General features: G+C 42.9%; 1 protein-coding gene across 1 annotated transcript in view; it reads right to left on the reverse strand.

The window, feature by feature from the left end:
• Positions 1–81: 81 nt before the first annotated feature.
• The window catches only part of LOC143982620 (acidic mammalian chitinase-like), a 31,084-nt gene continuing 6,836 nt past the window's right edge, over positions 82–24,329 (reverse strand). Inside the window, exons 5-11 of the mRNA XM_077481508.1 lie at positions 24,050–24,215; positions 18,577–18,701; positions 17,649–17,772; positions 15,711–15,896; positions 9,205–9,321; positions 1,097–1,226; positions 82–459 (exon numbers count right to left, since the gene is read on the reverse strand). Coding sequence (XP_077337634.1) covers positions 128–459; positions 1,097–1,226; positions 9,205–9,321; positions 15,711–15,896; positions 17,649–17,772; positions 18,577–18,701; positions 24,050–24,215 — 1,180 coding nt within the window. The 3' untranslated portion in view covers positions 82–127. The remainder of the gene's footprint in view (positions 460–1,096; positions 1,227–9,204; positions 9,322–15,710; positions 15,897–17,648; positions 17,773–18,576; positions 18,702–24,049; positions 24,216–24,329) is intronic.

Here is a 24,329-nt window from a genome sequence, read left to right on the forward strand (position 1 = left end):
AATAAATTTTGTGTATGGTCAGCAATTGACAAAAAAAAAAGAAAAGAAGAAGTGACCAAGGTAGCTTATTGAATTGCAACTTTATTAAGAGTCATAAAATAGCAGTGTGCTTACAGGTAAGTGTGGATCAGGGCCAGTTGCAACAGTTGCAGCTTGCCTGAAACACCAAACCAGGTGAACACTGAAAGGAATAGGTCCTTCCAGCGGCACATATGTAAAATTTGTTAGCATTTACTGGATTTTCATGAAGTCCATCAGATTTCCCATCACAAAAGTTAGGATCAACATCATCGGTTGGAGGTGGATCGGTGACTGGAGGTGCAGGTGTTGTACCTCCAGATGGGGGTGTAGGAGGAGCTCCAGTGGTAGTTGTAGTAGTTGTAGTAGTAGTTGTAGGAGTAGTTGTTGGAATGTCACCTATGCCTGGACATATTTCACCAGGGCAGTTTACAGTGGAGCCTAAAAAGATGCAAATACATGAATAAGCATTTTATAATTACACTTTACCTAACCTTAAAAGAGATGTATGGGTATTTTTTTTTTTTTTAAGATGCATAATTACCTAGGGGGATGCAGCATCAGTCCTATGCTGTATCTGTCCCCAGGTGCCTCTAACACTGAGAACAGAGCGATCGAACACTGCCGATTGCTTGGTTCTAACATCTCCGTAAGTAGAGAGCCAGTCATCAGTCCTCTGCTCTGCCCACCCCCAACCTCACTGGAATGCTGGGCTGTGGAGCGGCAGGAGTGGTTGGCTCAGGTCCAGGCTCTTAGCAGCTTGCTGAGTCGGGTGCCGGTCCAGGTATGTGGGCGGATCACAACTCCATTGTTGCGATCTTTCCGAGCCTGGACCGGCTCTGTAATGTCAGCAGGCCTCACTATGAAATACAGTATTTTACGTGTATTCTGTTTATCTGTTTGTTTTCATTTGTCTCTTTTTATATGTTAAATTGGTTAACTAAAGAATCTTAAAGTCAGTGTGTAACCTCATTCATTTGTTAATCGATTGAAATGTCAACACAGAACAATACACAGCTATATGTTGGCCATTAGCATACAATATTTGAAAATGTATTTACAAATCAATTTGTCATACCTTCCAGCAAGGATTTAAGCTTGGTAATTAAAGGATATTTCCCTTCGTTGCAGAATGTTCCCAGGAAATCATCTAAATCTATAGCCCAAACCATGGCGCCACCAAATCCACCATCCTTCACAAATCTTACCTAGGAAGCAAAGATTAATTTGTTAGATGGCAATGTTTTATCCTTTTCTTTATTAGGTAAACATATGCTAAGAAACCACTGATTTTAAGTTAAAAGCGTAGAAGACTTGTTGGTACAACATTTCAGTGCCTTTGGACTATAATTCCAGCTCCTTTCCATTAACATTCAAAAGTAAGCACTAGATTATGTTTGCAGCCATTTCCTCAGTACTTATGCATGTGCCCCAAATTGTTATTATACTTTCGGGCTGTAGCAGTGCATTTTTTGATCTCAAAGTTCTTCCTTTACAATTTACAGAAGCCTCCCAGGACAGTTGATTAATGTAGAGAAATGTAAGTACCGCTGTCTGGTTACTATCCACTGGTTTAAATTCCCATCTGTGTTCCTCTGCTGGGCCTGCTAACAGTGCCTGGGTCCTCCAACTTAAAGTAGATCTCTAACTGGATGACATACCCTTTTTTTTTTTTTTTTTCATAAATATTGTTTCTTATGACACTTCCTGTCCATATGCAATCATTTTATTGCTTGAACTGGATGGAATTGTCTCAGATTAACTATGTAACTCTAGTAACTGCATGTCATTGCTTACTTTTAAAAAGCCCCATTTTGCTGTCTGCAACTGTCGGAGGGACACAAAAGCAAAAAGGGAGCATGTAAGTGGTGACACAGGCATTCCCTTGGCACCTTTACTAAAGCACCAAGCTGAGCACTAAAAGCAGCAGCAGTTGCTGGACTATTTGCTCAAGCAGTGGGTGCAATTTCTTCTGGTAGTACCTCTGCATTTGTGCATGTGCTATGGTCAGAAGGGGAGGTAGAAACACTTCAAAAAAGGGCTCAAGAGGGACTCCAAGCTCTAAAAAGCCTAAACTCATCTCCCCAATGGCATGCTCCCCTGAGAGATCTGGGTTGGCTAAGCAAGTTGTCATTGAAACAATATCGATAAGGCCGAGACCTGGCCTTTGATGGTACTCAAGGCCAGCTTTATCTCTAACCCCATCTACAGAAAGTCAAGGTTTCTACCTATGACATACTTCCTGGGGTGCCAACCCCTGGATTCACACCAGGAGACATATGCCTTCCAGACTCTATAATATATGACTCTGGCCAGTTTCCTTGCATTAATCTAGGTAGATACCACAGAACCTGATAGCCCACGCTTCTTCAGAATGTGGGTCTCAATAGCCAAACCATTATATTTAGCATTTGGTAGGTAGGATGGAATACCAGACCTTGCGAGAGAAGGTCTGATACGTGGTGGTACTAGGGGAACCATGGTGGTCCTTGGTTCCCCTACTGCCATTCTTATGATCTCTGCATACCAGTATCTTCTGGGCCACGCTTCCTGCTGCTTCCTGTGCAATTACGGAAGCAGCAGAATAGGAGGGGGTGCATAAATCAGTGAGAACTGATTCCACTGGAACACTTGGCCCTTGTACACACGGTCAGACATTCCGACAACAAAATTGTCCCAAACTGGTGTTGCATACACACAGTCAGACAAAGTTGTCGGAAAATCCGATAGTTCAGAACGTGATGACGTTATTTGCTTACAATGGGACTATGTTCAGGCTAGTAGCCAATAGCTTTGGTCTTGTAATTTGATCTGAGCATGCGTGGAAGTTTTTCCTATCGGAATTCTCTACTAACGATCTGACAAAGTCTGATCGGACCATGTTGTTGGAAAATTTTATAGCCCAGCTCTAAAACTTTGTCGGTCGGATATTCCGATGGAAACAGTCCGATGGAGCCCATACATGGTCGGATTATCTGACAACACGGTCCGTTTGGACATTTTCCAACGGAATGCCCGACCATGTGTACAAGGGCTAAGGCATCTGTTCCGCATGCTAGTGGATCCCTTGTTCTTGACACAAAGTTGTCTATCTTTTTGTTGAACCTGGACGCAAACAGATCTACGTCTGGGATCCCCCATCTCCGACATATTGCCAGGAAGATATTAGGGTGAAGGGCCACTTCTCCCGGGAACAACTGCTGGCGACCCAAGTAGTTCACCTGCCAATTTTCTATTCCTGGAATGAAGGCTGCCGATAGGCAAGGTACATTGTTTTCTGCCCAAGTTAAGATATGGTTCACCTCTCTTTGGGCCGCACGACTTCTCATGCTCCCTTGATGATTGATATAGGCCACTGCTGTGGCATTGTCGGATTTGATCCTGACAGGAGAGTTCAGTAACCTAAGCGTCCAGGCCCTCAGGGCCAAGCATGCTGCCTGAATCTCTAGAACGTTGATGGACAAAGTAATTTCTGATCTGGACCATTTCCCTTGGACAGTCGCCTCTTACAGGACTGCTCCCCAACCTGAAAGGCTGACATCTGTTGTTACCACCTTCCAGGTAACTGGTAGGAAGGATTTTCCCTTTTGCAGATTCTTGGTTATTAACCACCAACTGAGGCTCTGGCGCACCCTTGGAGGCAGACGCATTGGGAAATCTAGTGCTTGGACCTTCTTGTCGCAAGCCGATAGGATACGGTTTATCAGCAGCCTCGAATGGAACTGAGCATAAGGAATGGCTCTGAACGAAGCCACCATCTTTCCCAACAACCTCTTGCAAAGTCGAATGGAAGGATTCTTCTTTGCCTTGACCATCTGAATCAGTTCCTTTATGGCACTGATCTTTGCCTGGGGCAAGAATACCCTTTTCTGGGCTGTATCTATAATCAGACCCAAGTATTCTAATCTCCTTGATAGTTTTAAAGAGGATTTCTATAGGTTGAGAATCCAACCTAGGCATTCCAGGTCATTGACTGTGGTAATCATACTCTGGTCTAAGCGGGCTACCAATTGGTCTATCAAGAGTAGATAGTCTAGGTAAGCTATAATCATTATAACTTGGGCCCTTAACCTGGCTCAGAGGAGGGGACAGGATATTTGTAAACACTTGTAGTAGCTAGACCGAAAGGCAGAGCTACAAACTGAAAATTAAGATTTTCTACCTCGAAGCGTAGATATTTCTAGTGAGTGGGGAAAATCGGCACATGGAGATATGTGTCCCTGATGTTGATTGACCCCAGATTTTCTCCTCCTTGTAGAATGGAGACTATTGATTGGATTGACTCCATAAGGAAAGAGCGGATATTCAGGAACCGGTTTAGATCTTTGAGATTTAGAATGGGTCTGACATCTCCATTTGGTTTTGGCACCATGAAAAGGTTTGAATAAAATCCCAAGCCCTGCTCTTGCATGGGGACCATCTAAATCCCTTTTTGAGACAAAAGACGGTCCAATTCTTGAAAGAGAGACTTCTTTTTCTCTGGATCCTTGGGAACGTTTAATCTAAGAAAACGAGGAGACAGGGACTCTCGGAAGTGTAGCTTGTACCCAAGAGCTATTGAAGAAGTCACCTATTTGTCTTGACACTCTTCCTGCCAGACCCTTGAGAACTGCAGAAGTCTTCCCCCACACTCGAGAGAGCAGGGGCACCCCTTCATAAGGAGGCTTTAGTATTTTGTTTTGTAGGTTTCCTCCCCAGGACTTCTTTTGTCTCTGGGGTTGACCCTGAGGTTTACATCTTTAACCTGACGGTGGAGGCCGTTGTGACTGCCTGGAGGCTGATGCATCTGGCACTGGAGAAGGAGCTTGTTTAAATGAAACATGTTTACTTGTCTTCCTAACTGGCAAGAGTACTTTTTCCACCAGAAATTCTTTGGATGTATTTATCGAAAATCATCCCCAAACAGCCATTTACCATGAAAAGGAAAACTAGCCTGAAGCTTTTGGCATGGCGCCTTGACTGACCAATTTTTCAACCATATGCACCAGCCCAAGCATAAGGTGTGAGGCTTGAAGAATAGAATCTCTCATGCAGTCTATTGCAAAACATAACGCTGCTGGTAGTTCGGCTAAATCCTGGGCCTGCTGATCAGGAATAACCTTGAGCTCCTGTTTAAACTTGTCTCTCAAGGATTGACATACACCAATTGCTGCCAGCGCAGGCTGAGTCACTGAACCTGCCAGAGAAAAGGTGTTTTTTAATAAGAATTCCAACTTTTTGTCTGTTGGATCCCTAAGCATTCGAGCATTGTCTACCGGACAAGTCAAACTTTTATTCACAGAGGATATAGCAGCATCAATTACTGGTATCTCCCACATTTTAGTGAATTTCTCCTCCATAGGATAAAGTATTGAAAACTTTTTAGGAGGAAAACAATGCTTATCTGGGTCATCCCACTCAGAATACATAAGCTTTTCCAGCAATGAATGGACAGGAAAGGTATGCACAGCTTGAGAAGGCTTTAACGAACCCAAACAAGGAGTGGGCTTATCAACCGACTCAGTTAATGGTAGCAAAAATGTGGAATGAACCATCTCAGTAAGAGATTGCACCAACAATCTATCAGATTGTAAAGCTGATCCTTCCGCATTTGACCCTTCAGAAGAGGAGTCATCAGCCTCTTCATGGTCCTCTGAGGTTAATTCATCTTTCCTTGCCCTGAGATCCTCAGTTTGAGGGCCCTGGGTAATGGAAGGGGACCTGTCCTTTTTTGTCCCGCACTGGGATGCGTTTAAAGCCGATAACCTATCCTCGAAACCTATCATGGCTGCCTAAAAAACCTCTTCAGTAATATAGACAGGGGCTGCAGTGTTGAAAACAGTTGCAACATTTGACGGCCCTGATGATCACTCTGACCAGCCACCCCAGATCTCTCAGGGGAGGATGCCATTGTGGAGATGAGTTTAGGCTTTTTAGAGCTTGAAGGAGTCCCTCTTGAGTACTTTTTTGGGGTGTTTCTACCTCCCCTTCTGACCATAGCTTGATGCACAAATGCAGAGGTACTACCAGAAGAAATTGCACCCACTGCTTGAGCAAATAGTCCAGCAACTGCCGCTACTATTAGTGCTCAGCCTGGTGCTTTGGTAAAGGTGCCAAGGGAATGCCTGTGTCAATGCTTACATGCCCCCTTTTTGCTTGTGTCCCTCCAGTTGCAGACAGCAAAATAGAGATTTTTTTTAAGTACTCCCATGCTGGACGTTGCCGCACGCCAATGCTGCGCTAAGCCACACCCCCTCCGTATTCCCACCATGCCCCTCCTCCTCACACGGGCATTTCCCGTGTGAGTGTGGGCCTCTAATCCAAGGTGATTAGCATGTGTGTGTGTGTGTGTGTGTGGGGGGGGGGGGGGGGTTGCGGCAAGGAGGCTGTGACAAACCTCCATGCAGGTGGTGGAAAATGGAGCGGCATCCGCTGATCGTTTGTGGCTTCCTCCTCTATCCAGAGAGAGGGGGAGGGCTTCTGTACAGGTGGGGGGTGTTTTGGTAAAAAATTCCCCCCAACACCCTACCGGATGCCTGGAACTGCTCGCCGGAGGGAAGTCTGCAGCTTACCTTTCCCGCTACAGGGATTCTGTGGTAAAACCAACAGACCCAATCTTCACCCCTCACGGTGGGCTCCGTTAAAAAACCTTCAGGAATCGGCACCCCTTTTTATAGGGGGATTCACATTCCTGGACCCGTAAAGCACCCCGCCAGGAAAACTTTATGGCTGAAAAAAACCAAAGCACTGGATCCCGGGGTCCAGCTCTCTAAAAAGTGTTACAGGCTAAAACTAATTTCTTCCGCCATGAGGCCCGGGTACCATTCAATTCGGCCTGAAAAGACGCTTTGAATGGAAATGGTTGCATAGCCTGCCCCAGCAAGGAATATTTCAGTGGAGCTCAGCACAGCACATCTTTACTCGTGACCAACACCTAAGACACTGAGGTACTCGCAGTAGTGGGAGAGGTTATATAGGGAGTGTAAGGAAAAAATACTAATATTGGGTGGACTTTAAAAATGTCATACACATAAAACAGTCACATAAGTACAGCAATTATTTGAATAAAACATAGTGTTGCTTTACCCATATTGCCTGACCACTGATATTCTCGAGTAAACTATATAATACAATAGTTAACAATAGAAAGCCGTAGGTATAGCTCTGTCATTGATGCAGCAGGATTCAGTTATGGTGGAGGTGTTCACTCTCCTTCAGGAGATTGCAATTTAGCAGGTGATACTTTGGTCTGCCCATTTGATCTAAGTGTCCAGTATATACTATCTTTTGCAATATTCAGCGATACATTTGGTACTTTATCTGTGGTTAAAGACGCACTCAATTGTGAAGGGTATATACAAAGTGACTCTCAGCCATGAACATTTCCACAGCATCTTTTGCTTGCTTACCAGCAAGCTGAAAAATATTTATACTTAGAGTTTTTCAAATCCTACGCGCGAATCGCTCCTGAATAAGTGCTAAACTCGCGTGGAACATGTCGAGCTATCTTGTTAACTAAAAATACGGGCCCACATACCTGACACCGCTCTCTAGGACTCTGAATATTTTTCTACTATTGGAGACCAAACCAATGGCTTTGTATTGTTAACTATTGTATTATATACTTTACTGGAAAATATCAGTGGTCAGGCAATTTGGGTCAAGCAACACTATGTTTTATTCAAATAATTGCTGTACTTATGTGACTGTTTTATGTGTATGACATTTTTGATAATTAAATAATAAAATATTTCTAATACTTTTTAGATTGAATACTCATGTGCCGTATAAAGTCCACCCAATATTAGTCTTTTTTTCCTTACACTCCCTATATAACCTCTCCCACTACTGCGAATACCTCAGTGTCTTAGGTGTTGGTCACGAGTAAAGATGTGCTTCTTTACTCATGACCAACACCTAAGACACTGAGGTACTCGCAGTAGTGGGAGAGGTTATATAGGGAGTGTAAGGAAAAAAGACTAATATTGGGTGGACTTTATACGGCACATGAGTATTCAATCTAAAAAGTATTAGAAATATTTTATTATTTAATTATCAAAAATGTCATACACATAAAACAGTCCCATAAGTACAGCAATTATTTGAATAAAACATAGTGTTGCTGACCCATATTGCCTGACCACTGATATTCTCCAGTAAAGTATATAATACAATAGTTAACAATAGAAAGCCGTAGGAATAGCTGTGTCATTGATGCAGCAGGATTCAGTTATGGTGGAGGTGTTCTCTCTCCTTCAGGAGATTGCAATTTAGCGGGTGATACTTTGGTCTGGCCATTTGATCTAAGTGTCCAGTATATACTATCTTTTGCAATATTCAGCGATACATTTGGTACTTTATCTGTGGTTAAAGACGCACTCAATTGTGAAGGGTATATACGAAGTGACACTCAGCCATGAACATTTCCACAGCATCTTTTGCTTGCTTACCAGCAATCTGAAAAATATTTATACTTAGAGTTTTTCAAATCCTACGTGCGAATCTCTCCTGAAGAAGTGCTAAACTAGCGTGGAACATGTCGAGCTATCTTGCTAACTAAAAATACGGGCCCACATACCTGACACCGCTCTCTGGGACTCTGAATATTTTTCTACTACTGGAGACCAAACCAATGGCTTTGTATTATTAACTATTGTATTTTATACTTTACTGGAAGATGTCAGTGGTCAGGCAATATGGGTCAAGCAACACTATGTTTTATTCAAATAATTGCTGTACTTATGTGACTGTTTTATGTGTATGACATATTTTAATAATTAAATAATAAAATATTTATAATACTTTTTAGATTGAATACTCATGTGTCGTATAAAGTCCACCCAATATTAGTCTTTTTTCCTTATGTAACCCATATCGGGATGTTGGCACATTAATACTGGTGTGTTCGTAGTGTCACCCTACGATACATACTATCTCCTCTAGACACTTCCTCATTTTTATATAGGGAGTGGAATTCTTGTCTTAGGGTGTGCCAGTGTCCATCACTTGAAGGTAGCCCACAATCCACAAAGTAAGACCATGATGTACGATAAAAAAATGAGGAAATGGTTGGAGTAGAAAAGTGGTTAAATATTGGGTAATGAAGTTTGTGGTTCCAAGGTAACCCCCTGCAGGATAACAATTTAGCCCACCCCTGATAAAAAAAAAAAAAAAAGACATATTTCTTGTAAATAAACTCTGTCTTACTTTGCATTCATAACTCTCTTGGTTGTCAAATCCAACCCATTCATTATCTTTACAAGCATATGGTACCCTCTGGTCTGGAATCCATTTCACCGTGGTCCCCTTAAGCCATGTGCAGATCTGGAAGAATACATGAATAAAAAGTTTTAGTTATATAGTGAATCAGGTAAAAAAGACACATGTCCATTAAGTAAAAAAAAAAAATAGAAACCTGAATCCTCAGAACCCTAAACACATTGTTTAATTAAATAAATCCCTCTTGATCCCTGAGCATATCAAATACTCCTTGGATAAACAAATTAAGTGTATTACTTTTAAATGTTTTATTTTTTATCCAACAAAAAGCTTTATTAAAAACAAAGCATACAAATAAAACCAAACAGTATATTGTACATTTTTGTACACGAATAGTCAATGCAATTTAAATAATAAACAGAAACCGAATTCTAGAAAAAAATGAGTAGCTACTGACTTTTTTAAACATGTACTTATCAGGGTTGCCACCTTTTCTTCAAGCCAAACCCAAACACTTTAGCGATGCATGGCAAATTGTTTTTTTAGCGTACACTACAGGATTGTAAAGACCTGGGACACCTTTGGGTGCACTAAGGAGAGCAATAATGCGACACACTTTATTGGACAGTGTTACCTCCTATAACACAGGGGTCATTGTCACCCCACCATCATAAAATACAGGTCAGTGTTACCCCCTCCATAATTTAGAGGTCCCCCATAGAGGACCCCCATTAGGTCCCCTTAAATCAGCACCCCCCTTAGAGACCTCTATTCGATCAGGGAACCCCCACCCCCCATCAGTCTCCCCTGCCTCTAAAGACCCACATTAGACTGCCTTACCGAGAGCCATTTTGAGTGTGGGAGTCGGAGTTTGGAGGCGGAGCGAAAGCTGCTCTACTGTAGTGCTATTTTCCTTCTTTGCTTCCATTGTGTGGGGGGGCTGGGAGAGAAGGCAAAGTAGAGGCAGGTGCTGCATCACTGTGCCCAGTGTGTCGGCAGGACACAGGAATCAAAATGCATCTGAACTTATGTACTTACTCACAGGGCCGCTGTTAGGAATCATTGGGCCCTTTTCCCCTGAGGGGGGAGAAGAGCTGGAGGAGGAAGGTGAGAAAGGGTGAGAGGAGGAGGTAAGGGGGTGAGGAGGCAGAAGAAAGAGGGGGGTCAGAAAGAGGTGGAGGGGATTGGGGGTGTGAGGGGGAGTGGGGTGAGAGAGAAAGAGGAGGGGTGGGAGAGAGAAGGGGGCTGAGAGGGAGAAGGGGTGAGTGAGAAAGGCGGTAAGAGGGGGTGGCCTGACAGAGAGAGGGAAATAGCTGACAGAGAGGGGGGAATACCTGACAGAGGGGGGGAATAGCTGACAGGGGGGGAGTAGCTGACAGAGGAGGGAGTAGCTGACAGAGGGGCAGAGTAGCTGACAGAGAGGGGGGGTAACTGAAAGAGAAGGGGGGGTAACTGAAAGAGAAGGGGGGAGTAGTTGACAGAGAGGGGGGAATAGCTGACAGAGAGGGGGGAATAGCTGACAGAGAGGGGGAAATAGCTGACAGAGAGGGGGAGTAGCTGACAGAGAGGGGGGAATAGCTGACAGAGAGGGGGGAATAGCTGACAGAGGGGGGGATAGCTGACAGAGGGGGGGGGATAGCTGACAGAGGGGGGGGGGATAGCTGACAGAGGGGGGGATAGCTGACAGAGAGGGGGGAATAGCTGACAGAGAGGGGTAAAAAGCTGACAGAGAGGGGAGAATAGCTGATGGGGGGAATAGCTGATAGAGGCGGGGGGGAATAGATGACAGAGAGAGGATAATAGCTGACAGAGAGGGGAGAATAGCTGACAGAGAGGGAAGAATAGCTGACAGAGAGGAAAGAATAGCTGACAGAGAGGGAAGAATAGCTGACAGAGAGGGAAGAATAGCTGACAGAGAGGGAAGAATAGCTGACAGAGAGGGAAGAATAGCTGACAGAGAGGGAAGAATAGCTGACAGAGAGGGAAGAATAGCTGACAGAGAGGGGAGAATAGCTGACAGAGAGGGGAGAATAGCTGACAGAGAGGGGAGAATAGCTGACAGAGAGGGGAGAATAGCTGACGGAGGAGAGAATAGCTGACGGAGGAGAGAATAGCTGACGGAGGAGAGAATAGCTGACGGAGGAGAGAATAGCTGACGGAGGAGAGAATAGCTGACAGAGGAGGGGGGAATAGCTGACAGGGAGGGGGGAATAGCTGACAGGGAGGGGGGAATAGCTGACAGGGAGGGGGGAATAGCTGACAGGGAGGGGGAATAGCTGACAGAGAGGGGGGATAGCTGACAGAGAGGAAAGAATAGCTGACAGAGAGGAAAGAATAGCTGACAGAGAGGGAAGAATAGCTGACAGAGAGGGAAGAATAGCTGACAGAGAGGGGAGAATAGCTGACAGAGAGGGGAGAATAGCTGACAGAGAGGGGAGAATAGCTGGCAGAGGAGAGAATAGCTGACGGAGGAGAGAATAGCTGACGGAGGAGAGAATAGCTGACAGAGGAGGAGGGAATAGCTGACAGGGAGGGGGGAATAGCTGACAGGGAGGGGGGAATAGCTGACAGGGAGGGGGGAATAGCTGACAGAGAGGGGGGATAGCTGACAGAGAGGGGGGGATAGCTGACAGAGAGGGGGGGATAGCTGACAGAGAGGGGGGGATAGCTGACAGAGAGGGGGGGATAGCTGACAGAGAGGGGGGATAGCTGACAGAGAGGGGGGATAGCTGACAGAGAGGGGGAGTAGCTGACAGGGGACAGGGAAGAGGAGGGGGAGGCTGAAAGAGGGGAAGGGGGGGCTGACAGAGGAGGGGGCTGAAAAAAGGAAGGGGGCTGACAGAGAGAAAGGGGGGGGCTGACAGAGAGAAAGGGGGGGCTGACAGAGAGGAGAGGGGGCTGACAGGGAGGAGAGGGGGCTGACAGAGAGGAGAGGGGGGCTGACAGAGAGAAAGGAGGGCTGACAGAGAGGAGGGGGGGCTGACAGAGAGGAGGGGGGGCTGACAGAGAGGAGGGGGGGCTGACAGAAAGGAGGGGGGCTGACATTGAAGATGAGGGCTGACAGAGAGGAGAGGGGGCTGACAGAGAGGAGAGGGGGGCTGACAGAGAGGAGAGGGGGGCTGACAGAGAGGAGAGGGGGGCTGACAGAGAGGAGAGGGGTCTAACAGAGAGGAAAGGGGTCTGACAGAGAGGAAAGGGGTCTGACAGAGAGGAAAGGGGTCTGACAGAGAGGAAAGGGGTCTGACAGAGAGGAGGGGTGCTGACAGAGAGGAGGGGTGCTGACAGAGAGGAGAGGGGGGCTGACAGAGAGGAGAGGGGTCTAACAGAGAGGAAAGGGGTCTAACAGAGAGGAAAGGGGTCTGACAGAGAGGAAAGGGGTCTGACAGAGAGGAGGGGTGCTGACAGAGAGGAGGGGTGCTGACAGAGAGGAGGGGTGCTGACAGATAGGAGAGGGGGGCTAACAGAGAGAAGAGGAGGCTGACAGAGAGGAGGGGGTCTGCCGCCACGATCATACCTTTGGTTTCCCCCATACCGCTGTGCTGACAAGGTCTCGGGCTCCCCGGTCACATCTTGATATTATAGCCACCTCTACAATACTAGCTTGTAGGAATATGGAATGGTTATTTGAACAAACTCATAAAATATATACCACAGGAGGACATTCTCTCCTCCTGATCACATTACCCTAACAATACAAACTGTAACCAAGAACATAATTAACCCAGCCTAGGTGAAACAAATCCAACCCAGATAATGTTGTGATTAATCAGGTATCCCCACTTCAGGTAAGACTTGCTAGCATCAGACTCCTAAAATACAACATACATTGTTACAAGTGTAAACACATCTCCCAAGGGTTTGCTAGGAGAGACAAAAGATGTTCCAATTAGCACAATTAACAAGACAAACAGTGATCTCCCCCCTCCTCGGCCTAGTAGGCAACAGACCATAATAGGAGACCTCAATAGTAGACTCTTCGGCTCCTACATTGAAGAACATGAAACAGAGGCCAATGTGCCCAGCTATTTCAATTAACATGTCTAGTTCAGAATCAAACAAACCGGGAATAGTCTTTATATATTTCCTGGGAGATATTGTGGATAAATATTACCGTCCCATCTGAAGTAATCCAAACCACGTTCTCAGTGTTCATTAAGTAGCGGTCCATCATTATAAAATGATCTGCTCTCTCCCTGGGCCATACTGGGTAAGAGGCTTGCTCCTAGTCCTCTCTAGAAGCCCCTGTCTTGGTTATGTCTGTCACACTTAGAGTGTGCTATGCCTGCCTATAATAGAGGGGCTGGTAGTGACATTTTGTAAAAGTTTATTTATACTAATAGCGGTGGGGATGGGGGAGGGGGGCAGAGACAGAGACACAAACATAGAGCTGACACGCAGAGAGGAAGGGGGCGAGTAGGAGGGGGAGGGAGGAGAGCAGAGCAGGGTTATGGATGACACAGGGATGTACACTGATCACGGTGGTCAGGACTCAGCAGCCCTGATTTTCGTGGTCAGTACAGAGGGGATGCAGGAAGTGGCAGGTTCAGGGAGGTTTTTTTTGTTTGTTTAGAGAGGGGCAGATTACACAGCACAAGCACTGTGTGTTGTTTAATCTGCTTTAAGGGGCCAGGATCTGTATTTTTTGGGGGGTTTACAAACACTTTTAACCATACCTTCCAAGTTTCTGAGATGAGAAAGGATGGCACCTTTTTGCACAAGGTATGTAGGCAAGGGACTCAACCCGATCATGCCCCCACTTACACAAATTGCAAAGAATTAATACACAGAAAATGATTGGGCAAACCCTCAAGTCCTTTTTCCACCAATCCTCCTTCATACCGACTTGTAAAAACAACACAGGTAACAATTCAGAAGAAGGATGAAAGGTTTAGCATATACCAGTAGAATTGTTTAAATAATACAATGTTAAACAAGATCTTTAGACCAAAAAAAGAGGGACAAATGAGGAGGAAAGATTAGCCACCTGTGGGAAGCTGTGTTAGGGCAGTTGATAGGAGGTGCACAGCACATTCCCCTGCGATTCGCATGCAGTTCTGGGTGGTCCGATTTCAGCCCATTCATTTTAAATGGGCTGAAATTGCACTGCACCGAACCAAAATCAGTGCATGCATACTTCTGTACTATGTGATCCAGTGCAGGCAAACGCACTGCGTTTGTTACCTACGTTTAGGTTGTCATTACCTTAACCACTTTACGACCGACGAACGACGATGTACGTCCATTTTTTGAAGAGGGATATCCCGGTAACGGCAGCAGCTGCTGCCACAACCGAGATATCCTTCTCTTCAGGCACAATAAAAGTGATCCATTTTTTTTTTTAAACAGTGCAAAAATAAATAAAATCAATGAAAATAAATAAGAAACAACACAAACATTTTTTTAAAACACCTCCTTCCGACGAGCTCACGCGCAGAAGAGAACGCATACGTGAGTAGCACCCGCATATGAAAACGGTAGTCAAACCACACATGTGAGGTATCGCCGCGATCGGTAGAGTGAAAGCATTAATTCTAGCCATAGATCTCCTCTGTAACACAAAACATGGAACCTGTAGAAATTTAAAAATGTCGCTTATGGAGATTTTTGAGTGTAAAAGTTTGACGCCATTCCACGAACGGGCACAATATTGAAGCGTGACATGTTGGGTATCAATTTACTCGGCATAATATTATCTTTCACAATATAAAAAAATGGGGCTAATTTTACTGTTGTCTTATTTTTTTATTCAAAAAAGTGATTTAAAAAAAAAAAAGTGTGCTTGTAAGACCGCTGCGCAAATATGGTGTGAAAAAAAGTATTTCAATGACCGCCATTTTATTCTCTAGGGTGTTCGAAAAAAAAACAATTTATAATGTTTGGGGGTTTTTTTATATAAAAAAAAATGTTTTAAACATGTAAACACCAAGTCTGAAAAAGAGGCCTGGTTCCTTAAGTGGTTAATGTTGAAACCTGCTGCAGATTGCAACTGAAGTGCATTTTGAACATGGTGCTGGAAAAGTGCATGGAATGCAGATTTCCCACACAGCATTCTGGTGTGAACGGGCCCTCAAAGCAAGGTCCACATATACTGTATTCACAGTCAACTCCTTGTGCAAGCATTTGCTAGCTGCCTCGTAAAAAGACAGTAGGTTAGTTTAGGTTAGTTTGACAACTTTTAACTTTCAGGAATTCCTCCTGACAAAGCAGGAAAACTAACCACAAAAAGGTGGCCTTTATTTCTGCTTTCAGCCAAAACTGCTGTTGTAAAATGGCTTTTGTTATTTAATGTATTAGGTAACTTAAGATGTTACATCCTAAGTAGCATTAGCAGAGCAGCAAAATAAATAAAGCACTGCTAACCTGACATTGACATTAACTTTACAAATGTGCAAACTTACAAATTCCCTACATGCTTAATCAACTTCAGGCAGCAGTAAAAATAACCCTTGCAATTGCTACTATTTATTGTATATATTATTGTAGAAAAATATCACCTCATAGTAGGCCCAGAAGCCAGCCTCTCGAGTGTATGTGCCAGCTGATCCTGCTCCGGATACAGGTATCCCCACATCACATAGATTAGGATTAGGGTTCCTAAATGTTCTGCCGTATGTTGGGAATCCCATTAGAAGTTTTTCAGCTGGAACACCATTTTCTTTCCAGTAATTCATTGCAAAATTCTGGTGATGAATAGACAAATCATAGAATGATGGAATTACATGTTGTTATAGGTAAGACAAAAAAAACTACTAGCCTATTGAAATGGTGGTATAGGAGTGTGAGCTATCAGTCAATTCACTGAAAGCAACACACTCCCTGCCTGGCTGATATGCTATCTCAACAGTTGTTAAAGAGGACGTAAACTCCCCTTGTTTGTTTGTACCTATAGGCAAGCCTATTATAAGGCTTACCTATAGGTACTGTAAATGCACCGTTTAGGAGATATTTACTTTATACTGCATTGATTATGTCATTGTCACATGTGCGCTGATGTAATGGCTGTGGTTTCGTGACTGGCGGCTCCTGTGCACATGCTCAGGGGTGACATTATTGTGGCTTCGGCAAATCACAGCGCCAGAGCCCACGAACCCGGAAGAAACACAAGGGAAGATGTTAGCCATTTTGAGAGGGCTTCGTTCCAAGATATTTCATACTGAGCTAGTATGCGATGCATACTAAGCTCATTACATCTTTGTCTTACAGGTTTTTTTGTGGGGGGGGGGCAGGGAGGCAGCATGATTGCACTACAAATCACTATATTTAAAGCAGAACTCCAGGCACAGAGAATTTTGTAATTTCTAGTGTGTAAACAAATGTTATCTCCACTGAGGTGTATGCCATTAAATTATTACAGGCATTTGTATAGCATCAACAATGTGCGCAGCGATTTGAATACTTTATTACATTTGCCTCATTCCCTGCTCAAAATTTTAAGTCCTGGTTCACACCTATGCATTTTTTTGTGCATTTTCAGTTTCCAGAAACACACTACAGTCCATTTAACATGGTTTCCTATGGATATAGTTCACAATTGTGCCTTTTATGGAAAGGGCCAGAGATTTTTTTTCCATAGACTTCAATGGATCAAAAACGTGTGTTGAAAAATGCAAAATGTACCTGCATAGGTGTGAATCAAGCCTTAGTCCTTATTACAAATACTAGGGTCAATTATCCTACCAGCATATCTTTGGAGTACAGGAGGAAGCCTATGCACGCACTGAAAGAACATGCAAACTCCATGCAGATAGTGTCCTGTCAGAATTCTAACTGAGGACCCTGCAGGGCAGACATGCTAATATCATGGCCAGATCACTTCTCTGCACTATACATTTATTTATGCTGTACAGCTCCTGCTGCATTTGAGAGCTATGAGTCTCATGGGGAAAAGAACTAGTGTTGTTTATCCATCAACCTCTCCCCATAGCCATTCACAGAACATTCATAAATCAAATAAACCTTTAATAGGTGCCCTCTTAATTTGTACTATGTAATGGTAATCACATACATTCATCGCTATAGAAAGCTAATCTTTTTCTCTTTGCAGATAGGCTAATATGGGCTTGGGTTTTAAAACAAGTCATCACTAAAGTATGTAGCTGTAAGCACTGCGGAGCAACTCATCTTTATAATTCACAGCAGAAGCATTGAAGTCAGCTCTCCCAGTACCTCAGCTCACCCTACCCCCCCCCCCCCCCATTCTAAGTTCTTATTAGATATTAGAATTCTGTAAGTCACTGTTGAGAATAAAAGGGAGAATTGAGCTGGCTTAGATAAGTGATTATTTACTTTTGCTTTTCGTTTTGAGGGCTACATGGTGCTTGTAGCAAGAGAGGTCAGAGATGACTTTCTACCTTGTTGATACTTGAATGCCAATGGCCTGGCCAAAGTTACATTTAAAGACTGACTTTTGTATTACATAGAACTTGTCTTACAATATTGAAGTATATTAAATCTCCCTTGTCCGTGGATCCCTGACACAGGGGGCTGTTGTGTCCAGAGAGAGTGTCCCATCCACCATGGAAATCATAGGTCATAATGCTGATGAAATCCAGGAGTCTGTGAACAAACATGAAACAAGAAGTGACTTTGAGTTGGGTGGAGATAGCATTGATAAAATGTGTTATCACCCATAATACACAATATAAGGCATATGACCATTCTTTTCACAAACACATATAGTCTTCAATACTCCTACACTGATATTTACACTATTACACTATCTATTTTAGGATCAAAACACAGAGATTGGTGGGTAATATTGGGATCCCAGATGCCTCTGGTGCTGCTCATAGTTGCTTCGTACAACAAGCCTAATGCCGCGTATACACGATCAGAATTCCGGCCAGAAAAAGACAGATAAGGGCTTTTCATCGGAAAATGTGACCGTGTGTATGCTCCATTGGACTTTAGCTGTCCGAATTTCCGCCAGACAAAAATTGATAGCATGTTCTCAATTTTCCTGATGCAAAAATCACACATGCTCAGATTCAACTACCAGACAGAAGCTATTGGCTACTGGCTATTGAACTTTCTTTTTCTAGTCCTGTCGTAGATATTGTGACCGTGTGTAGGCAAGACAGCTTGAGTGGAATTCCATCAGAATTCCATCAGGAAAACCATCAGAGCTTTTTCCGATGAGAATTCCGATCGTGTGTACGCGGCATTAGCTTGTTAGCTGCATCATACATTTAGTCTAAGCTTGAGTTAAAGTTGTACCATCAGCTTGGCATCATTAATATATCATTGCTAAACATCGATTTTCAACATATTTTCTATATAAAGTATATAGCTTACTTATAAAGGGAAAGAGATTTATGCTATCTATTTCTATCTCAACACAATTACAGTTATTTAGCTTACTTTCCAATATTTGCAATTTCGTATCCAGCATCAATGGTTCCTTTTCCTGCAGACACAGCTGCTGTGATCAAGAGTCGTGGAAGATTTGTAGATGCTGCTTCTGCATTAAATGCCGCAAGCATTTCCTGACAAAGACAAAAATGATCATTGCGCAAATCAAAAAAGTCAGTTTGGTTACCCATGATAAGTGAATCATATTTAACCACTTCAGCCCCGATAGGATTTGCCCTCTTAATAAGCAGGCCATTTTTTGCGATATGGCACTGCATTGCTTTAACTGACAATTGCGCAGTTGTGCGATGCTGTACCTAAACAAAAATTAACATCCTTTTTTTTCCCAGAAATAGAGCTTTCTTTTGGTGGCATTTGATCACCTCTGTGGTTTTTATCTTTTGTACTATAAACAAAGAGTGCCAATTTTGAAAAAAATGTTTTTTGCTATAATGCATATCTATAAAAAAAAAACAAGTTTATTCATCAGTATAGGCCAATATATATTCTTCTACATATTTTTGCTAAAAAAAAAAATAAAATAGGCGTATATCGATTGGTTTGTGTAAAACGTATCTTGTCTACAAACCAGATTTAGGGACTTTATTTTTATTGTTTTTACTGGTAATGGTTGCGATCTGCAATTTTTAGCGGGACTGTGACATTGCAGCGGACAAATCTGACCCCAAATGACAGTTTTTGGGGACAGTGACATTATTACATTGATCAGTGCTATAATAATGCACTGATCAGTGTAAAAATTACACTGGCAGGGAAGTGTTAACACTAGGGGGCGATCAAGGGGTTAAATGTGTTCCCTCAGTGTGTTCTAACTGTAGGGGGGATGGGCTGGCAGGGACATGACGGAGATCACTGTTCCCGATCACTGGTAGACAATGCTAGACATGTGTGATCAGTTTTGTACAAATCTGTCATGTCTCCTGTCAGAATGGGGATCCACCCTGTTTACAAAGGTAGATCCCCATTCTGCCTCTGTATACCACGATTGCGGGTTGCCAGCAGACATTGAGTCCGCCCGATCCGCCTGCGCCAGCCGCCATACAGCTATGGCAAATTGCACAGCAGAGCCAACCTGCCACCGTATAACGATGGGAAGTGGTCGGCAAGCGGTTATAAGACTGCCAAACAGTAGGTAATGCACAAAGAAAACAGTGTTGAACTTTTTTTTTAAAGTGCAATGTGTGGGGTCATAAATATTATTGCCATATTACATAAAGCAACAGAGGGTAGTGTGATTTTTACATATTTAAGGTTACCTCTAGTAATACAAAAACAGGGATTTCTGTAGTTGCCATGTAACCGGGCCTGCACTCATAGGGGGCCCAATAAGGCCTCCGATATACACATACAGTACATTCACACTGCTGTTATGTTTAAACTGTTCTTTGCCTGGTTGCAGTTTAAGCAGAATACATAGAGCATGGACTAAAATCTATGTAGGCAAGTTGAATATTTTGGCCTGAAGGGTGAACTAGAGATACTGTGGAACAAGGATTTTGATTTTGTGGGAATTTCAGAGACCTGGTTCAACAGCTCTCATGATTGGCTGGCAACCATTCAAGGGTATTCCCTTTATCGCAGGGATAGAGAGGGTATAAAAGGGGGAGGGGTATGCCTATATATCAAAAATAATGTACAAGTGAATGTGAGAGATGACATCAATAAGGGAGCTAGGGAGAAGGTGGAACCCTTATGGGTTGAGCTCCAAAGGGATGAAGCTAAGGAGAAAATAATACTGGGAGTATACTATAGGCCCTCTAACCTGAGAGAGGAGGAGGAGACCTCCTATCACAATTTGGATTAATAGCAAGGATGTGAAGTGTTATCATAATGGGGGATTTTAATTATGCAGACGTATACTGGGCGGAGGGACACACTCATTCGTCTAAGGCTTGCCAGTTCCTAAATGTCTTGCAGGACAATTTCATGGGTCAGATGGTAGACACACCAAGTAGAAACAAGGCGTTACTAGATCTAATGATTAACAACAATACAGACCTGATCACAGATGTGGTAATACGGGGCAATTTAGGAAACAGCAAACACAATTGGCTTCAGTATAAATCACACAAATAGGAAACATAGGGGGAACACAAAGACTGAATTTCAAAAGAGACAATTTGCCTAAACTACAAACCTTGCTAGAAGATATAAATTGGGATGAAATCTTAGAAAAAAAGAACATGGAGGAGAGATAGGTTTTCTTTAAGATCATATTAAATAAGGGCATTAGCCAGTGCATCCCATTGGGAAATAAATTTTAAAGATTGAACAAAAGTCCTGGATGGCTTAACTCCAATGTAAAAATGCATATAAAAGCAAAGGAGAAGGCCTTCAAAAAATACAAGGCTGAGGGATCATCATCAGCATTCAGACTTTACAAAGACTACAACAAGATATGTAAGGGTGCAATTAGAGCGGCTAAGATAGAACGTGAAAGACACATAGCGGAGGGAAGCAAAAAAAAATCCCAAGAAATTTGTTAAGTATATAAAAACAGTAAAAAAGGGAGACAGACCATATTGGCCCTATAAAGAATGAGGAAGGACATCTGGTTACAAGGGATGGGGCGATTTAATCTTCTCATTAGGCTTCAGTAACCAAAACTAAAATGTTTGTCCTCATGACACATCACAGGAAGCACCCTCATGGCTAACAGAGGACAGAATTAGAAGTAGACTTGGGAAACTTAACATTAATAAATCACTGGGACCAGATGGCTTGCACAAGGAACTCAGTCAAGTAATTGCCAGACCATTGTTCCTAATTTTTACTGACAATCTACTGACTGGAATGGTACCAGCTGATTGGAGAAAAGCCAATGTAACACAAATATTTAAAAAAGGGCCAAAATACATTCCCGGGAATTACAGACCAGTTAGCCTAGCATCAATAGTATGCAAGCTCTTGGAGGGGATGATAAGGGACTATATATAAGATTTTAGTAATGAAAACAGTATCATTAGCAGTAATAGATTCATGAAGAATCGTTCTTGCCAAACCAATCTATTAACCTTCTAAGAGGAGGTGAGCTGCCATCTAGATAAAGGAAGGCCCATAGATGTGGTGTATCTGGCTTTTACAAAAGCATTTGACACAGTTGGCATGGACCATAGGGTGAGTATATGGATTAAAAACTGGCTACAAGGGCGAGTTCAGAGGGTGGTGATAAATGGGGAATGCTCATAATGGTCAGGCTTGGTTGGGTTCTGTGCTGGGACCGATCCTGTTTAAGTTTTGTATAAACGATGTGGAGGATGGGGTAAACAGTTCAATCTCTGTATTTGCGGATGACACTAAGCTAAGCAGGGCAATAACTTTTCCGCAGGATGTGGAAATCTTGCAAGAAGATCTGAACAAATGAATGGGGCAACTACATGGCAAATGAGATTTAATGTAGAAAAATTTAAAATAATGCATGTGGGTGGAAAAATATGAATGAAATCTACTCACTGGGGGGTGAATCTGTGGGGGATTCTAGGATGGAAAAGGACCTGGGGGACTTAGTAGATGATGGGCTCAGCAATAGCATGCAATGCCAAGCTGCTGCTAACACAGCAAACAGAATATTGGCATGCATTAAAAAAGGGATTAACTCCAGGGATAAAGTGATAATTCTCCCACTCTACAAGACTTTGGTCCACCCTCACCTGGAGTATGCTGTCTGGGCACCAGTCCACAGGAAGGATGTACTGGAAATGGAGCGAGTACAAAGAAGGCCAACAAAGCTAATAAAGGATATTAGTTATGAAGAAAGGTTGCAAGCACTGAACTTATTCTCTCTGGAGAAGAGTCGCTTGAGAGTGGATATGATTTCAATTTACAAATACCATACTGGTGACCCCACAATAGGGATAAAACTTTTTCGCGGAAGGGAGTTTAATAAGACATGTGGCCACTCATTAAAATTAGAAGAAAAGAGGTTTAACCTTAAACTGCGTAGAGTGTTCTTTACTGTAAGAGTGGCAAGGATGTGAAATTTCCTTCCATGGGTGGCGGTTTCAGCGCGGGGGGCATCAATAGTTTCAAAAAACAATTAGATAAGCACCTGAACAACAGCAACATACAGGGATATACAATGTAATGCTGACATATAATCACACACATAGGTTGGACTTGAGTCTTTTTTCAACCTCACCTACTATGTAACTACAGGCATACCCCACTTTTAAGTACACAATGGGGTTTATTTACTAAAGCTGGAAAGTGCCAAATCAGGCTCACTTCTGTAAAGAAACCAATGAGCTTCTACCTCCAACTTCAATTAAGCTTTGGTAATACAATCTGGAAGCTCATTGGTTTCTATGCAGAAGTGAGCCTGATTTTGCACTTTCCAGCTTTAGTAAATAAACTCCATTGTGTACTTAAAACTTAGGTATGCCTGTATGTAAATTCTGAGTGGCAGCACAGAGAGTGCTTAGAGTGAGATTAAACCCTTCATTGTTTAAGCACATTCAGTAACTAATGTAATCCCATACAGAGCATGCAGCTTCTTTATCTTTTAATCTTTGCCTGTGTTCCAATTTAAGCTGCTGCCACGACCACTGCCCCAGGTTTCCTGTTTCAAGCCTTTTCTTGCAGCATCCTATGGAGTTACCCTGAGATGCAGAGACTAGAGTTGTGTCTCCCTACACTGTGTGCATCAATGGAAATACAAAGCCCCATAGACTAGGATGGCACAGCACTCTCCTGCTCAACCCCCCTCCTCTCCCCTACTTTCTCCAAGTTAACTGACTGAGTGCACACTGCACTGTCCACTGTTAACTCTTTCCTGTGAAGATCAGACGTTCAGGAAAGTAGAACTAAGAGAGCAGAAGTCAGCATCATTAAAAGCTGTAAACCACTCCTCCTGTTTTGTATGTCATCATTGGTTGATTTAGTTGGATAATAACTCTCTCCATTAATCATTTGTATCTGTTTGATATGTATTACTTGAAATCTGCCAATAAAAATGATTGAAAATTAAAATGGTAAACTGCCGGTGCAAGTTTAAGAAATTTAACAAATCATTTACTGGGGAATGTTTATTTGATTGTGCTCAGTGTGTTAACCAAAAAAAGCTGAGGGTTTATTACTACTTTATTAATAACAATGTAAGCATAGAAAAACAGGATATTATATGCAATATATTTGCAAGCCAAGGGAAGTGGAAAGCCTTTGAGCAATGCAGGTGATGTGGCAAGAAACATTAAATCAATTGGCATCTTGCTCAGTAGCCATAGCCATATTTTTGTTCTTATTAGATAAAAGCTGGCAAATGCTGATTACTCTGGCTCATCCACACTGGTTTCTGTTTGTGGAAAACAGGCATCACAGCACCCGATAAGAAGATCCCTGACTACTTTATATCACTGAAATCTAAAAGGGCTTGACCCAGTAAGGATCATAACCCCAGTTAGTGAATAACAACTGTACTAATTATATATAAACTTACAAAGTCAAGAGCTTTTTATATTCTCACCTCTATCAGAATAGTAAATCTTTGCTTGTCCTCAGGTGGACTGCCTCTGGATCCTGGGTACTCAAAGTCAAGGTCAATGCCATCAAAGTTATATTTTCGAAGATGTGCGATCACAGAATCAATGAAAATTTTACGGTTGCCAGCAGAGGCAACCATATCTGTGAACCTAAGGATGTGAACAGATCCAAAATTTGCTAAATAGTCTATAGAGCATGAACTATTGTGTGTGTAAGTGAGCTGATTTCATTATAAATATTGTACCATAACTTTTATTTCATTA

This window comes from Lithobates pipiens, unplaced genomic scaffold (genome assembly GCF_037356315.1).
Source record: "Lithobates pipiens isolate NorthernLeopardFrog02 unplaced genomic scaffold, aLitPip1_a1.2 Scaffold_16, whole genome shotgun sequence".
NCBI lineage: Eukaryota > Metazoa > Chordata > Amphibia > Anura > Ranidae > Lithobates > Lithobates pipiens.